Source organism: Pleurodeles waltl, chromosome 7, assembly GCF_031143425.1.
Source record: "Pleurodeles waltl isolate 20211129_DDA chromosome 7, aPleWal1.hap1.20221129, whole genome shotgun sequence".
NCBI classification, from domain to species: domain Eukaryota; kingdom Metazoa; phylum Chordata; class Amphibia; order Caudata; family Salamandridae; genus Pleurodeles; species Pleurodeles waltl.
In genome coordinates, this window is record NC_090446.1 from 1,431,516,616 (window position 1) to 1,431,534,904 (window position 18,289).

At 46.1% G+C, this 18,289-nt stretch overlaps 1 protein-coding gene across 2 annotated transcripts in view; it reads left to right on the plus strand.

The window, feature by feature from the left end:
* The window catches only part of GRAMD1A (GRAM domain containing 1A), a 679,043-nt gene that overhangs the window by 487,557 nt on the left and 173,197 nt on the right, over window positions 1-18,289 (plus strand). For both annotated transcript variants that reach the window (XM_069201060.1, XM_069201061.1), the window contains exon 3: window positions 131-151. In XM_069201060.1, coding sequence (XP_069057161.1) covers window positions 131-151 — 21 coding nt within the window. The remainder of the gene's footprint in view (window positions 1-130; window positions 152-18,289) is intronic.

The window sequence follows — 18,289 nt, forward strand, 5'->3', positions numbered from 1 at the left end:
GTGCGCGCATGTTTCTTGTTGGTGTTTCATCTTCTCAGTTGATGTTTGATGTTAAAGGGAGAGTTTATCTCCAGAAATTATTTTTGATGCTCCATTTTTCTAATTTTGTTTCTTTTTTCTTTTCTTTCAGAAGATGCAGAGTTGGTACAGCGTAAGTTTTTCTTTTACTTCTCTTATGATTAACACAGCTTGTGATCCTAAAATAAACTTTAGTTACACTGTGCAGGCGCAGCATGGGTGACAGCTGAACAAACAGCGGTGATAATGGCAACTGCAGGAGCTAGGCATGAAGAAGAGCAGAGTCCGTGGAAGCTGCAAGACATAAACATTAAGAGTTGAGCAAGCTTCACTCACATGCGGCAGAGTTAGTGCATGTGCTGCGACATAAGGAAAATCACCACAGACTCCCTTCCAGCACAGGGCAAGACAGGTGCATGCACTCACATGCTTTGCTCACATGCAGGAAAGGAACAGCTTATGCTGCATAACCGTGGCAAAGCAAAGGCCTCCGCACTCTTTTCCTTCCAGCACATCAGATGAACAATACGTGCAAAAGCATGTGCTTGTCTCAAACGCAGAAGTACAGCAGCAGCGACTTACACAAAGAAACACATGCCTGCAGCAGCAGCACTGCAAGGATCCTTTATACACATAATATGAACAGTGCATGTAGCACATATAATGTGAACAGTACATGCAGCAGCATTGAAAGGTCCTTTTATACATATAGTATGAACCAGTGGTTCCTAACCTGTGGTCCGGGGACCCCTGGGGGTCCGCGAGAGCCTAGAAAATTAAAACATATCAACAAATATTGCTAAATTAGGTCCCCAGCTTCCAGTAATGACATAGGCGGGGGTCCCCGGATTCCCATGATGATTCAGTGGGGGTCCCTGGGTTCCATTAATGTTAAAGTGGGGGTCCACAGAAATCAAAAGGTTGGGAACCACTGGTATGAAGAGTACATGTAGCAGCATTGCAAGGTTCCTTTACACGAATATGAACACTACATGCAGAAGCAGTGCAAGGTTCTTTTACACATACAAAATGGACAGTACATGCAGAAGCATTGCATGGTTCTTTCACACATATAATATGAACATTACATGCAGTGGCATCGCAAGGTTCCTTTACACTCCTAATATGAACAGCACACGCAGAAGCATTGCAAGGTTCCTTTACACATAATATGAACAGCACATGCAGAAGCATCGCAAGGTTCCTTTACACATAATATGAACAGCACATGCAGCTGCATTGCAAGGTCCCTTTACACATAATATGAACAGCACATGCAGAAGCATTGCAAGGCTCCTTTACACTCATAATATGAACAGCACATGCAGAAGCATTGCAAGGCTCCTTTACACTCATAATATGGACAGTACATGCAGAAGCATTGCAAGGTCCCTTTACACATAATATGAACAGCACACGCAGAAGCATTGCAAGGTTCCTTTACACATAATATGAACAGCACATGCAGAAGCATTGCAAGGCTCCTTTACACTCATAATATGAACAGCACATGCAGCTGCATTGCAAGGTCCCTTTACACATAATATGAACAGCACATGCAGAAGCATCGCAAGGTTCCTTTACACTCCTAATATGAACAGCACACGCAGAAGCATTGCAAGGTTCCTTTACACATAATATGAACAGCACACGCAGAAGCATTGCAAGGCTCCTTTACACTCATAATATGAACAGCACATGCAGCTGCATTGCAAGGTCCCTTTACACATAATATGAACAGCACATGCAGAAGCATTGCAAGGTTCTTTTACACATATAATATGGACAGTACATGCAGAAGCACTGCAAGGTTCCTTTACACTCATAATATGAACAGTACATGCAGTGGCACCTGCTTGGCTGAAATGCAGCAGATGCATAGCAGCCGCTATATACACAAATAAATACATTACTATGCGAGCAGCAGCATTGAAGGGATCTTTTATACACATAATATAAACAGTACATGCAGAAGCATTGCAAGGCTCCTTTACACATAATATGAACAGCACATGCAGAAGCATTGCAAGGTCCCTTTACACATAATATGAACAGCACATGCAGAAGCATTGCAAGGTCCCTTTACACTCATAATATGAACAGCACATGCAGAAGCATTGCAAGGTTCCTTTACACATAATATGAACAGCACATGCAGCTGCAGTGCAAGGCTCCTTTACACTCATAATATGAACAGCACATGCAGAAGCATTGCAAGGCTCCTTTACTCATAATATGAACAGCACATGCAGAAGCATTGCAAGGTCCCTTTACACATAATATGAACAGCACATGCAGAAGCATCGCAAGGTTCCTTTACACATAATATGAACAGCACATGCAGAAGCATTGCAAGGTCCCTTTACACATAATATGAACAGCACATGCAGAAGCAGTGCAAGGGTCCTTTACACATAATATGAACAGCACATGCAGCTGCATTGCAAGGTCCCTTTACACATAATATGAACAGCACACGCAGAAGCATTGCAAGGGTCCTTTACACATAATATGAACAGCACACGCAGAAGCAGTGCAAGGGTCCTTTACACATAATATGAACAGCACACGCAGAAGCATTGCAAGGGTCCTTTACACATAATATGAACAGCACACGCAGAAGCAGTGCAAGGGTCCTTTACACATAATATGAACAGCACATGCAGCTGCATTGCAAGGTCCCTTTACACATAATATGAACAGCACATGCAGAAGCATCGCAAGGCTCCTTTACACTCATAATATGAACAGCACATGCAGAAGCATTGCAAGGTTCTTTTACACATATAATATGGACAGTACATGCAGAAGCACTGCAAGGTTCCTTTACACTCATAATATGAACAGTACATGCAGTGGCACCTGCTTGGCTGAAATGCAGCAGATGCATAGCAGCCGCTATATACACAAATAAATACATTACTATGCGAGCAGCAGCATTGAAGGGATCTTTTATACACATAATATAAACAGTACATGCAGCGGCATTGCAAGGTTCCTTTACACATAATATGAACAGCACATGCAGAAGCACTGCAAGGTTTGCTTGCATGCGGAAGCGGGGCACCAGGGTCATCGTTGAGGGAAGTTTTACTCTGCTTACAGAGAGCACAAACAGCACTAGTGCAGGTTCACTCATGCAGATTTGCATTATGGGCTGCAACATACATTACAATGTGAACAAATGCACAAACTCAAAACTTCTTCAAATACCTATCATGAAATATACATTCAGCAGTGAACATTTCACCCAAATGTGAAGTGGAATAGCACGAGGCACACACTTCACATTCAGGCAAGTTGTTTTGTTGTTTTTTTTGCTGTTTTATATAGTGCAAACTTGGCCTAAGGAATTAGACTGTTTTACATTAGCACAAGATTGCACCACATGAGGTTAGAATAATTTATTTCATTTTTTTTTAATTATTATTTTTTTAACGTTTTTAAATGATTTGCCCAGAATTGCAGGATGTTGAGCCGGCGCTGGTGCTCGAACATACTTCCGTTAGGATACATCGCCTCTCCTTCAGACACTTACCATGAACAGCATTTACAGTAGCAGGGAGGGCCTTTCTCATACTGACAGGGGCAACATTTTAGAAGAGGATGTAAGGGAAGTGGCCCTTGGACTTCAAAATGCTCTGTTCACCTCCTTTGATGTTTTCCATCCACCTTTCTTGTTGGCGATGACTCTTCCCAGATGAAGGGGGGTTCCAACCTGTTTATTTAGAAAATAGTGTATGCACAACCAAACTTCATTACATTTCAAATAGTGTTTTGAAGACACAAGCTTTGTTACTCCTTTCTAGTGGTCTTGTGTCCAGGATGATATGTTTTTTTTAATAAATATTCATATTGCATTGGAGTCTGCAATCCCTGTTTAAAAAGCTTGTTTCTAATTTCATTACTGTAGGTGCTTTGTGACGTCTCTGGTCTGTAATAAATGATGTAGCTGGTCAACTGTAATAAATTATTGTAGTTGCGATCACAATGCTTGCTGCCAGAGTCAGCAGCCCAGGGGAAAGGCAAGTCATGAAGCATAATTAAAGCCACACTAATGTGGCTTTTCCTTGTTACGCTTTGTTCTTCTAGATGAACAGTGATAATCAAAAATAAAATATTTGGGGCAACATGTTTATTTTTTCCACACTTTAGCTAAATATAGAAATGCTAATGGTTTTTAAACTGATTATAATTTTTTTTTACACTACTTTTTGGTGTGTTTAGTTTAGCATTAGAGAGTCTAATTGTATTCTAATAATAATTATTTTATTTTTCATGTCTGCAAACATCAGATCTCTTTCATATGAAATAGCACAGTACCGAGAATTTAAGTGGTGTGTGGGAAGGGTGATGGTGCAGCCATGTATTATAAGGAATAAAGTATCCCTTGTTGTACACTAGATGGATATTCCAAGTCACTTAGGAGTTTAATGACGTTATAAAGAAACTGGGACTGTGGCCCCAGCCCTCTATATGATCATGAAACAGCTCTGTGACTTGCAATATCCTTACAGTGTACAGCGGGGGATACTTTATCCCATCTTCATATTGCACTACATTGCCACACTTCAGCCCTTCAGGCTGTTCTAGTACAACATTTATACTGGATGTTGGGAAAGTGGGAAGAGATTGAGGACCTGGTTTAGAACTTGGCGAAAGGAATACTCCATCACAAATGAGATAGATAGCCAACCCGCCATATGACTTTCCCGTTATAGCCTATGGAGATCATAATACGGCAGATGGGATATTCGCCACATTTGTGGTGCAGTATTTGTGGTGCAGTATTTGTGGTGCAGTATTCCATCCACCAAGTTCTAAATCAGGCCCTTATTCAGGTTGTGGTGGCAGAAGAGTGACCTTGTGCAATCAGCTGGAAACGTATGGCTCGTGGAAGCCTTTCATTGGCCTTCTTCCATTTCCGTAATACGATTTATGGGATGGGACCCTTACAAGGACTTTCGAACTGTGACGGGATGTTTACCGATTAATCTGCGATGTCTATGTGATCTTTTCTTATTTTCTCCTTGGGGTACCAGTCCTTCTAAGCAGCAAGTCGGTTGTTGGGTTGACAAGGAGTTAGGTGTCAATGGTTGGTCTGGTCTGAAGGAGGGAGGAAGACGACGTGTCTGAAGTGCACAAATCCCTTAATCAAAAGGCTAAACATGCTTGTTTTTCAGGAGTTGCCTGAATGTAAAGTTTTCAGGTGTGGGTCTCAAGCAAGGGTGTAAGATGTTCCATGGTTCAGGTCATTGGGCCTTCAGTGTTTCCGAAGTGATCTTTGAGCTATGATTACTGCGTAGTAGGTTGAACAGTGTATTATTATTTGAACATTGCACTTTCTGCCTTGGCAGGGCATAAGCAGTTCCTGGCTGTCTAGAAATTTAAAATGCACAATTTTGCAAAAATGTTTAAAATATATTTCAACTAAGAAGTCCTTTTCACAAAAAATAGGGGCCCACCCCAAATGTGTTTTCATCAGTTAGTTTTCTGAGCACAGGTACCAGGTGTGCAGCCGTGGCTCGTTCAGAAGAGCACGGACCCATGCAGCAGCAGGGCAGCGGGGACTGTAGCAGCCCTGGCGTGGACGGGATCTCAGGTAAGGGCCTGGGACAAAGCTGTGCACGCACCGGTCCTCCCCTTTCAGAGTGCAGGACCGCCCTCACCCCTTGATGTCGATCTCCCCAAGGTACTGGAAACATATAAAAGATTCATGCCGTCCATAAATGATTCAAGGTTGGCAGTTCTCGGCCTCCTTGCAGTCTAGCTTCCTTGGATTGGGTGTGGAGGAGGGAGACATATCACACGGGTACCTAGAAGGAAGGGGAGGAGTCAATGTAACGCTTCACAACTTGGCTGCTTAGGAGGCACCCCTCTGCCCTGTCACCTATCAACAACAATGTGCCTCTCAATTGACACAAACAAAGGCTTGTGGCCTTTTGTGGTGTCAGATGCACCCCTGCCCCGGGGTCCTAGAGGGCGCTGGCTACCAGGGGTGGCCCCTCAATGTGGGCGGAGGAGCGTCTCACCGCCCAAAAAATGCACCCCATAACAGAAAAATAAAACAGTAATAAACTTTCTTTATTACCATTTTATTTTTCAGCACCCCGTCCTGAACAGTGTCAGCATGAGGTGAGGCAATTTCTTCCTAGTGGCAGCAGGGAGCTGTGCACTGGTTTAAAATGTGCATGTCCCTTTGGCAGACGTGCACATTAAAGGTCTCTAACCCAGCTGTCTTAAGACAGCTGGGTTAGAGAAAGCACAGGCCTCCAGCGCTCTTGTGAGCGCTGAGAGAGCCCGCTCCTATCAGTCCTGACGCTACTTTCATGCTGGTTACCAGCATGAAAGCAGCATCAGGATTAGTTAGTGGTGTTTTCTGGTCCCACCCATTGGACCTTCCAGGTTCAGGAGGACCCATCCCCCCCACAAGGCACATAAACATAAGCCGGCTGCCACTGCCGGCTACAGATCCACAGTCTCATTGTCAGTGGGCCCTAATTGAGCACCTTGACACTGGCAGAGTTAAAGCTTATGGAAGGCTGGAAGGGCTGGGGTGGAGTAAATCTTATGTTGTGCAGCTATGACGCCAACACTCAAATCAATCCTGTGTTGCGTCCTAGTCACGAAAGTCCGGGAGTTGGTTCAAATCCAAGCCTCTCAATGGCTATGTGAATTAGGGAGGACTCAACTATGTATCAGTCTGGGAGGGCTGGGAAAAGTCAGTTCTGTATTGGTTTAGAGACTGCTGAAGTCTAGGAAGAGCTGCTCATGCATGTCAATCAGGGGTCGCCGTTGCGAACCCCATCTTGCCCCTCACAACTCCTGGCACTGCCTTTGCTACCCCTGGCCTCGGAGGTGGCAAATAGGAGCTTAAAACACAAGGGCAGCTCGTCCTAGGTTGGGGCTCCATTTTCCTAGTTGTGTCCGTTTTTTTATTGCACAAATAGTGAATAATAATATTCACTAATCGTATAATAAACAATTGAGTACAGTCTGCTGGAATATGACACTATATGGCAGCTTAAGTAAGTAAGAATGTAATGTAAGCACATGTGAGTCAAAGTAAAGGACAAATGGTGTGTGATGTCATTTCCTCTCCCCCGGCATGTTGGTGAATTGATGCCCATGGTGCTGGTCCTGTCTAGTTATTGTCAGAAGCAGTGTGGATGCTGCTTTGCAGCGTGTGAGTCCAGCCTCTAGGGAAGTCAAGATGCCAGAACAGTTGTCCTAGCAGACAGTATGAGAGAAGCCCCTCTCCCTAAGGTTTGATACAGTGAGGACTTTGAGAAAGGGTGTGAGTTGAAGGCCTTTAGAAGTTTTGCTGACATTTATTTTCCCAAAATTATCCCACGATTAACATTTATCATTTGATAAAAATACCAAAACCAAAGAATACCTAAACTCAAAACGGACTTGACTGCTTAAAAAATGTTGCCATCTAATTTGTCTTCGGAATTTCTACCATGCAGTGTTAGGCAAGGGGCAGCGCAACCAGAGGCAAATCTTCTGGTCCACTTTGTGGAGCAATCCTGCCTTTTGTCTATTATATGAGGTCCTTAGAAGGGTGTAGGAAAGTCACTCTTTTGGCAAGGTTACTCCCACGTTTTGCCTGTTTGTCCCTGTGTTTAGACTGTCTTCCCTTGGATCCTGCTAACCAGGACCCCCAGTGATAGTGCTCTTTCCTCCAAATGTGGTTGCTTTGGTACCCTTTACACCCCACGATTGGCCCACTGGTGTACCCCTGTAAGTCCCTAGTACACGGCACATAGATTTCCAGGGCATTGGTGTAGGAAGTTGGCTCTGTATGTGCTATTTCAAAGTAAGGAATAGCATGCACAGAGTCCAAGGGTTCCCCTTAGAGGTAAAATAGTGGTAAAAAGAGATAATACTAATGCTCTATTTTGTGGTAGTGTGGTCGAGCAGTAGGCTTATCCAAGGAGTAGTGTTAAGCATTTGTTGTACATACACATAGACAATAAATGAGGTACACACACTCAGAGACAAATCCAGCCAATAGGTTTTTGTATAGAAAAATATCTTTTCTTAGTTTATTTTAAGAACCACAGGTTCAAATTCTACATGTAATATCTCATTCGAAAGGTATTGCAGGTAAGTACTTTAGGAACTTTAAATCATAAAAATTGCATGTATACTTTTCAAGTTATTGACAAATAGCTGTTTTAAAAGTGGACACAGTGCAATTTTCACAGTTCCTAGGGGAGGTAAGTATTTGTTAGGTTAACCAGGTAAGTAAGACACTTACAGGGTTCAGTTCTTGGTCCAAGGTAGCCCACCGTTGGGGGTTCAGAGCAACCCCAAAGTCACCACACCAGCAGCTCAGGGCCGGTCAGGTGCAGAGTTCAAAGTGGTGCCCAAAACACATAGGCTAGAATGGAGAGAAGGGGGTGCCCCGGTTCCGGTCTGCTTGCAGGTAAGTACCCGCGTCTTCGGAGGGCACTCCAGGGGGGTTTTGTAGGGCACCGGGGGGGGACACAAGCCCACACAGAAATTTCACCCTCAGCAGCACGGGGGCGGCCGGGTGCAGTGTAGAAACAAGCGTCGGGTTCGCAGTGTTAGTCTATGGGAGATCTCGGGATCTCTTCAGCGCTGCAGGCAGGCAAGGGGGGGGTTCCTCGGGGAAACCTCCACTTGGGCAAGGGAGAGGGACTCCTGGGGGTCACTTCTCCAGTGAAAGTCCGGTCCTTCAGGTCCTGGGGGCTGCGGGTGCAGGGTCTCTCCCAGGCGTCGGGACTTAGGATTCAAAGAGTCGCGGTCAGGGGAAGCCTCGGGATTCCCTCTGCAGGCGGCGCTGTGGGGGCTCAGGGGGGACAGGTTTTGGTACTCACAGTATCAGAGTAGTCCTGGGGTCCCTCCTGAGGTGTTGGATCTCCACCAGCCGAGTCGGGGTCGCCGGGTGCAGTGTTGCAAGTCTCACGCTTCTTGCGGGGAGCTTGCAGGGTTCTTTCAAAGCTGCTGGAAACAAAGTTGCAGCCTTTCTTGGAGCAGGTCCGCTGTCCTCGGGAGTTTCTTGTCTTTTCGAAGCAGGGGCAGTCCTCAGAGGATGTCGAGGTCGCTGGTCCCTTTGGAAGGCGTCGCTGGAGCAGGATCTTTGGAAGGCAGGAGACAGGCCGGTGAGTTTCTGGAGCCAAGGCAGTTGTCGTCTTCTGGTCTTCCTCTGCAGGGGTTTTCAGCTAGGCAGTCCTTCTTCTTGTAGTTGCAGGAATCTAATTTTCTAGGGTTCAGGGTAGCCCTTAAATACTAAATTTAAGGGCGTGTTTAGGTCTGGGGGGTTAGTAGCCAATGGCTACTAGCCCTGAGGGTGGGTACACCCTCTTTGTGCCTCCTCCCAAGGGGAGGGGGTCACAATCCTAACCCTATTGGGGGAATCCTCCATCTGCAAGATGGAGGATTTCTAAAAGTAAGAGTCACTTCAGCTCAGGACACCTTAGGGGCTGTCCTGACTGGCCAGTGACTCCTCCTTGTTGCTTTCTTTGTTCCCTCCAGCCTTGCCGCCAAAAGTGGGGGCCGTGGCCGGAGGGGGCGGGCAACTCCACTAAGCTGGAGTGCCCTGCTGGGCTGTGACAAAGGGGTGAGCCTTTGAGGCTCACCGCCAGGTGTTACAGCTCCTGCCTGGGGGAGGTGTTAGCATCTCCACCCAGTGCAGGCTTTGTTACTGGCCTCAGAGTGACAAAGGCACTCTCCCCATGGGGCCAGCAACATGTCTCTAGTGTGGCAGGCTGCTGGAACCAGTCAGCCTACACAGATAGTTGGTTAAGTTTCAGGGGGCACCTCTAAGGTGCCCTCTGTGGTGTATTTTACAATAAAATGTACACTGGCATCAGTGTGCATTTATTGTGCTGAGAAGTTTGATACCAAACTTCCCAGTTTTCAGTGTAGCCATTATGGTGCTGTGGAGTTCGTGTAAAACAGACTCCCAGACCATATACTCTTATGGCTACCCTGCACTTACAATGTCTAAGGTTTTGCTTAGACACTGTAGGGGCACAGTGCTCATGCACTGGTACCCTCACCTATGGTATAGTGCACCCTGCCTTAGGGCTGTAAGGCCTGCTAGAGGGGTGTCTTATCTATACTGCATAGGCAGTGAGAGGCTGGCATGGCACCCTGAGGGGAGTGCCATGTCGACTTACTCATTTTGTTCTCACTAGCACACACAGGCTTGTAAGCAGTGTGGCTGTGCTGAGTGAGGGGTCTCTAGGGTGGCATAATGCATGCTGCAGCCCTTAGAGACCTTCCCTGGCATCAGGGCCCTTGGTACCAGAGGTACCAGTTACAAGGGACTTATCTGGATGCCAGGGTGTGCCAATTGTGGGATCAATGGTACATTTTAGGTGAAAGAACACTGGTGCTGGGGCCTGGTTAGCAGGGTCCCAGCACACTTCTCAGTCAAGTCAGCATCAGTATCAGGCAAAAAGTGGGGGGTAACTGCAACAGGGAGCCATTTCTTTACAATTGGTACCCAATGGGTCCCCCATGGGCTGCAAGCATGTGTTATGCCACCCATGGGAGCCCATGAAAACTATGTCTGCAGGCCTGCCATTGCAGCCTGCGTGAAAAGGTGCATGCACTCTTGCACTGCTGGTCACTGCACCAGGTCACTTTAAGTCACCCCTTTGGTAGGCCCTCCTAGTCCAGAGGATAGAGTGCAGGTGCCTGTGTGTGAGGGCACCCCTACACGAGCAGAGGTGCTCCTAGGAAGTCAAGTTCCCACACAATGGACTTCGTAAGTGCTGGGAAGCTATTTTGTATCAATCATTTTGGAATCAAACCCCAATACTAATGCCCATATTGGTGGTATGATTCCATGCACTCCGGGGGCTCCTTAGAGGTCCTCCCAGTATTGCTTCTATCAGACTTTCAGGGTTTGTGGGCAGCCTGTGCTGCTGCAGTCCCTCAGGCAGGTTTCTGCCCTCCTGCTGCTTGACCAGCTCAAGCAGGGGAAGGCAGACAAAGGATTTCCTTTGGGAGAGGGATGCAACTCCCTCTCCCTTGGAAATAGGTGTTACATGGCTGGGAATGGGTAGCCTCCCCATGCCACTGACTTCCTTTTAAGGGCACATTTGGTGGCCTCTTTGCATAATCTGGTTTCCACCAGTCCAGCGACCCCCGGTCCCTGCTGTGATGCGAAAGCACACAAAGGAAAGGAGAGTGACCACTCCCCTGATCACCACCACCCCAGGGGTGGTGCCCAGAGGTCCTCTAGGTGGCCACTTGATTCTTCCATCTTGAGAACAAGATGTGCAGAGGCCCCTTGGAGTATCTGAGTGGTCAGGACAGGTGACTGATGTCAGTGACCCCCTCTGATAGGTGGTCACCCTGCAGAGTGACCAATCCCACTGGTAGGACTATTTAGGGACTCCTTTGCGGGTGGGTGTAGGAAACTGTCCCTTGTTGCGGTTGCCCCCCCTGCATGCATTTTGCCTGATATTGTTGCTGACTTGGCTGGGGGTGTGCTGTGATCCTGCTGGCCTGGCCCCCGGCGCTGGTGTTATTTCCCTAAAAATGTACCATTGTTTCCCCAATTGGCACACCTCTGGCACACAGATAAGTACCTTGTAAAAGGTACTATTGATACCAAGGGCCCTGTGGCCAGGGAGGGTCCCTAAGGGCGGCAGCATGTGTTGTGCCACCCTAAGGGACCCCTTGTCAAACACATAAACTCTGCCATTGCAGAGTGTGTGTTTTGATAGGGGAGAAAAAGGCAAAGTCGACCTGACATCCCCCTCAGGGTGCCATGCCCACAAAACACTGCCTGTGGCATAGGTAAGTCACCCCTCTAGCTGGCCTTACAGCCCTAAGGCAGGGTGCACTATATTACAGGTGAGGGCATAGCTGCATGAGCAATATGCCCCTACAGCATTTAAGTCCATTCTTAGGCATAGTAAGTGCAGTGTAGCCATATTGCGTATATGGTCTTGGGAGTTTGACATTTCGAACTCCACAGCTCCATAATGTCTTCACTGAGTACTGGAAAGTTTGGTATCAAACTTATCAGCACAATAAACCCACACTGATGCCAGTGTTGGATTTATTCTAAAAAGCACACAGAGGGCATCTTAGAGATGCCCCCTGTACCCAATTCTCTAGTGTAGGACTGACTGATCTGTGCAAGCCTGCCACTAGCAGACATGTTTCTGACCCCATGAGGTGAGGGCCTTTGTGCTCTCTGAGGCCAGAAACAAAATCTGCTCTTGGTGGAGATGCTTCAGACCTCTCCCCTGCAGGAACTGTGACACCTGGCGGTGAGCCTCAAATGCTCAGGCCTCATGTTACAGTGCCCCAGGGCACTCCAGCTAGTGGAGATGACCGCCTCCCGGACAAAGCCCCACTTTTGGCGGCAAGTTTGGCAGAAAACTTATGAAAAACAAGGAGTGACCAATTCAGCTGGGACCACCCCGACGGTGTCCAGAGTTGAAGTGACCCCTCCCTGCAGAATCCTCCATCTTGGCGGACAGGGACCAATAGGGTTAGGAATGTGCCCACTCCCCCAAGAGAGTGGACACAGGAAGGGTGTAGCCACCCTCAAGGGCAGAAGCCATTGGATACTGCCCGCTGACCCCTGTAACACCCTTAATCTTGTATTTAAGGGCTTCCCTGAACCTAGCGACCTTACAAGAAGAAGGAGGACTGCTTAGCTGAAACCAGCAGAGAAGAAGGAAGATGACAACTGATTGCGCAGTATTACCGAGAGGAAGAGTCACTCGATCCCGTGACTTGAAAACCTGCTTTGAAGAAAAACAACTTGTAACACTCCGAGCCCAACACTAGATGGCGGACTTATGCAAAGCATGTGAATCTACATCACTACATGCCATGGACAGATGTGTATATGTACCTCCGGTTCGGGGACTGCCTGTAGGTAATCTAGTTCAGGGCTATTATAATAAAGTACCACTTTTTTGTAACGCAATGTGGTTCCTTTCAGGTGTAATAAGTTGCTGTGTGACTGCTCTGGTATTGCAAGTGCTTTACACTCCTCCTAGATACATCTCGGCTGCTCACCACAGCTACCACTAGAGAGCCCTGGCTTCCTAGACAATGTCTTCATTCACTAATCGGGGTTGCTTGGGCCTGGCATAAGGTGCAAACACCACAGGTGTCCACCGCACCAGGCCAGCTACCTACGAAGGGTGGTACAGTACCCCTGCCAGGAAACCAGAAGCAGCCCTGGTGTATTTTGTATATTTTCTAACACCAGCTCCATAATTCACTAAGCAATCAGAGCCGGCCCTTTGCAATGGTGTTTGGGGACGGAGGGTCTTGCTCTCGCCAATAACAAAATGTTTACACTGTAGCAGGCCAGAAGGTACTAACCAACCTCCCTGGGGCAAGAGTCTGACCTTAAGCCCTCTGTCCTTCAGCAGTTGTTAGTTAATGCCAGAGGTGAGTGAATAATCAATAATGAAGCACCATAGTCCCACTGCCTATAAGGGAGACTTTTGACTGACTGCCCCATAATAGTTTTTTGGGGGATTCCCTAGTTTACTTATAAGCCAGTCCATGTCGCTATCCAAGCATGTTGAGTGGTTCCATACTCTTAATGTATTTCTAAATTTCTGACCATGTCTTTGAGGCACTTGTTAAAAACACAACACTCGACATAGCCTATAAAGTCTAGCATGTGTTTAATGCAAAAATAGCCAACATACAAGCAAAATAATGCAAGTCGATTGCCGTTTAAACGGACCAAAGCCTCCACACTCAGTCAGTTCTAGCATAAGATGCTAAAATGCGTACAGTCAGTGATCATTTTTGTGCTGTTTTTACTCAATACAATTAATGGAAACGAGAGCCATGCCCAATACTGTAACTAACGGATATTAAATAATGAGCAGGTGCCCGGATCTTCTCACATAAAGAATGAGAGAAGTCCTTGAAGAACATTTGCTGAAGGAACAGACAAGCACTGACTCAACTGTTTCTAAAATGGTTGCTTTGTGGGCCAATCCTGAGGACACAGCGCAGAAGATGTGCTATTGTACAACACCAAATAAAATGGCTGCGGTATATTAAAAATACATGTAACTCAGCAGGTATGGTAGGATTTCAGTGGTCTGCAGGCTGACATAAAAATGACACCATTCAGTGATAAAATGAATTAGTGCATGTTAAGGCAGACGTGAGTTTTAACTTTTTCACAATACATGTCAGTGTTAAGGCATGGACACAAGTAATTCTTCTAAGATTTGATAACTCAGTAAATGTCCTCGACAGCTATTGGCTTCTGCACATTTGCTTGGTAAGGTGCTTGTTCACCACTCTGCAGGTTTCCACGATGGCTCCTGCACTTGCAAACACAGGGCGCCGAATTTCCACTCTTGGAGACCGGTGATGTTAATGGTGCAAACAGAGGGACCTGCACTTCTCTAGAAGGGCCAAGTTGCCTCTGGGCCTTCACCTGCTCCACCACTTGGCACTCGCATGTGTGTGCTGTGAGTGAAGTGCTCCAGCTTCAGTGTAGCAGAAGTGCCTCGAAGAGAAGCAATGTGCCCCACCTGTCTATCTGATCTGCCGGGAGGAGGAGTTGTTTTCTTGTTTCAGCCGCAGGGGACTGTGTACTGATTTCACTGCAAACAGAGAATCAGTTTGTGCAATCAGCACATGGAAAGTAGCGCTTTAAATACATTTGCACCTGCTTCGGTGTGTGTAGTAATCAGGTGTAGGTATACAGTGATGCCCAGGTGAATTCTGTTCATTTCAATCTTCACCTTACACTCTTGTTTTTGTTTAGGTATAAGTTTGTATTGGTATTTAAGAATGACAATTTTATCACAACACAGTATACAATTCAAAGAGAAATAAAATAACAACTCCTCCCCCGCCATCTTCCAGCCAACTCCAGTCTGCTCCATCTGGACCAAAAAAATGACATGAACCACTTACCTTACACACTGTTGTATGTTTTCTCAAATTAAAGCCCTGTTGTGTTGCTTAGATACATGGAATGCTTCGTGATGAAGCATCCTTGGAATGTTTGTTTTCACCTGGGGGAAGGATGTTGGGGCAGTTGAAGGGTGGACATAACACTCTTGGCTGTGTCCAGATTTGCTCCTCAGTTCAAATAAAGTATGGCTTAATACAGCCAGCGTATTCATTCCTTAACAAGTCCGTATCACGTTGCGTGTTTACAATCACTTTCAGAACATTTCATGGCTATTATGAGTCTTCAGAGAAGCTTTGCTTTTTTGCAGTTGCTAGGCCGTGAAATGTTGAATTAGGAAGAGTAAATTGCTTTCATATGGAACAAGGGATGTATTCACCCTGCTGCAGACCATCAACCTCGGGCACCCAGACTCAAGGTTTGAGGGGAGATGCGGTTACGCGTTGACACAGCAACTTCAACAGTTCCACATTTCAAGTGCTGGTCTCCAAAAGAGGTCAGGTTACCCTGGTACCTTGAGACTTCCAGCCACATTATTGTTAAATAGTTCTCTTAATATTTTTTTATAAATACTAATAGCACTGAACAGGTTCAAGCGTTTTCTACAGTCTGGTGCTTTTCAGAGGGTATAATGCATAAAGCTTAGCTATGCATACAGACGGTGAGGGCCACGTTATCGGGGTTCCACTCCGTGCCACCGTTGTATACAAACACTTTGGGGACCATAGATAGAATAATAATATTTTTGAAGAGTTGTAATTCCGGTTTTCAGATCTCTTCCTTGTTTGTCCCACTTGTATTCTATGCCTTGTTTCCTTAAAGTGCTCTGCCACCCTAAGTGCAGCGTCTCAGTCAGCTGCACCAACAACCATAAATAAACAAGCATTTGCAATGCAATGAGTCTCCTGTTTGCTCAAGTTAGAGCTGTTAGCTTTGTAAATTCCAAATTTGACTTTTCTTGCCACATAAATTGAAAATGAAAGTAAAACAGTTGACATAAGCGAGTTGGTTCAAAGTGCCACGGCCGCCATGAGCATGAGTGCAAAGGAGAGACAGAAAAGAGCGCAATAGAACACAAACCTTTATGGACAGACTGTAAGAAAAGATATTCCTCTTTGATAACGAGCATTTCAGCTGAGGTTTAAAACTTGCTTTGAGGAGCTCGGTGTTAGTCTACTACGTTTTTACTACGTGGAAAACTCCAATTTAGAACAAACACAGGCCTGCATAATGTTTATTGTGTAAACGTGTTGATGGGAGGCACTTTAAGATTCAAAATCTCTGATCTTATGGAAGCTGAATATTCGGGACTCATCTGATTTCTGATCACCCCAAATAAACAAGCATTTACAATGCAACGGGTCTCGCGTTTGCTCATGTTAGAGCTGATCGCGTTGTAAACTCCTAACCTGACTTTTCACCTATCTGGCAAAAGTGCATTTATGTACATAACCCGAAAAAGTGAAATTAACTATGTAAAGCGCTCGACTTCTGCCAAGCGAGATCGCGCTCGTAAATTAGAGAAAAATGAGTCCATGAGCCCGATGGAAAACAGCGAGCCTCGCATGTTTTCTGTACTTGGTCGCTGCGCTGGAGGAGGGCTAGCCACCGGAAAAGGCATGACATATGCGTGCTTTCGACTAATGAAAGCAAGCAGATTTTATTAGGCAAGCCCACGGACCAATAAAAAACACTGACGTGATGTTGACAGGGCTCCGAGCCCTTTTCTGAACACTAAAGAGTCTCCCTGTGATACGCATGCGCGAGCGCATGCAACACAGGCTCGACCCTAAAAACGGCTTCTTTTGCAACACGGTGCAGAAACCTTCATTTGGCAGGGCCCATGGAAAAAATCATTTTCGTAACAAACAATGATTCTTTCCACGTTGTTTGAAATTTATATTTTAATATGTAGCTGAATTTGTTTTATGCCGCAGGGACCCTACTAAACCACACCCATCTTTTGTATGTATCCATAGAACCTGGGTGAAATGCTCACATATTCCATACTTGAATAGAGAAATGAAAGTGAAAGTGGGCGGATAACTTTTTCCAAGTATCAGGAGCTGCATTGAATCCCACATTTAGCATATTCAGTGATTTTCTTTATCATTTTGACATAGAAATCTGCTGATTATGTACAGCAGGTGGCTCATTTTGTGGCCAATTCAGCAGCTTCGTGTTCGGGCTGGAAACCTTGCTGAGTGCAGATTTTCAGTACCACAGTCTGTAAAGTGCCAGGCACTGCCACACCAAACACCACGCTGCCGTGGTGCATTCTCACTTACTTACAGAGGGGCTGTTGAAGGCTTTATACCAGGTTTATGGCAGTTTTGGATATGAAACCTGAAAGTACAGTAGTGCGCCTGTGTGTATATAGAAACATTAGCTCGGACCCATCCCGCTCAGGACATCTCCCTCTCGCCAGGAATTCAGAAAGGGACTCAAGACCTGGCTCTTCAACTGAAGCACCGAGCAGCCATAACTAGCGCCTGGATACTCTCATGGGTGATCAAGGCGCTCTACAGATCCAGTTTGATTGATTGACTGATGTGCTTGATCCTTTGGGTGAGAATGGAGACGAGGAAGATGCAGGAAAGAGGGCGCTCCTAGTGCACACAAGCAGCGCAGAGTGCTAAAATGCTTGTTGGCACTATATCAGGACGGCGTATAGACTCGGCTCAATTGGTGGCCCATTGACAGGACCACTGGAATTAAGTAACAGTGGGGTCCAAAGTGTTCGGCAGGAGAGACTGAATTATGCGACTAGAAAAGGCAAATTATATGGCACAATTTAGCACATTTTGTGATAGCTTTACTTAATTCTTCTGTCTTTTTTACACATGTTAAAACTGTCTGGGAAAAGGTTTCACCTTAGCAGTACTAGTTTAGCACCTGAATACAGCAATAAGCAAGCGAAAGGTGGCCAGTCAGCCCTTGTGAAGGGCCTTCAAGTGTGCGGCAACAGGTTACGCGTTATTTAGTAATTTCTGATCAGCTCTACATAGAAGCAGTTTTTTAAGGTTAAAACATGCAAATTATTCAGGGATGGTGCGGTAAATCTACAACCGTGCGGAAAACGCGGTGACTTTAGTAGAATTCCATTGCCCCCACTCCCCCCCTCCCCCCCCCCCAATTGCTCAGTATTTCTTATTCAATAAATGGCGAATTTGAACGCCTGTACGTGGCCCATGTCAGCTGATGTCATGCGGCATCACGGAGCCCTTCTGAGCCCCTGTCCCTCCAGCCTCTGCTGGAGCTAAATCTGAAAGGGGTGGACTGGCCTTTTTGTCATTTCCCAGGGTCCTGTAGGACCCAGCCCGAAAGCACCCATGGACCTTTTCAGTTGTATGACATTACCACGTG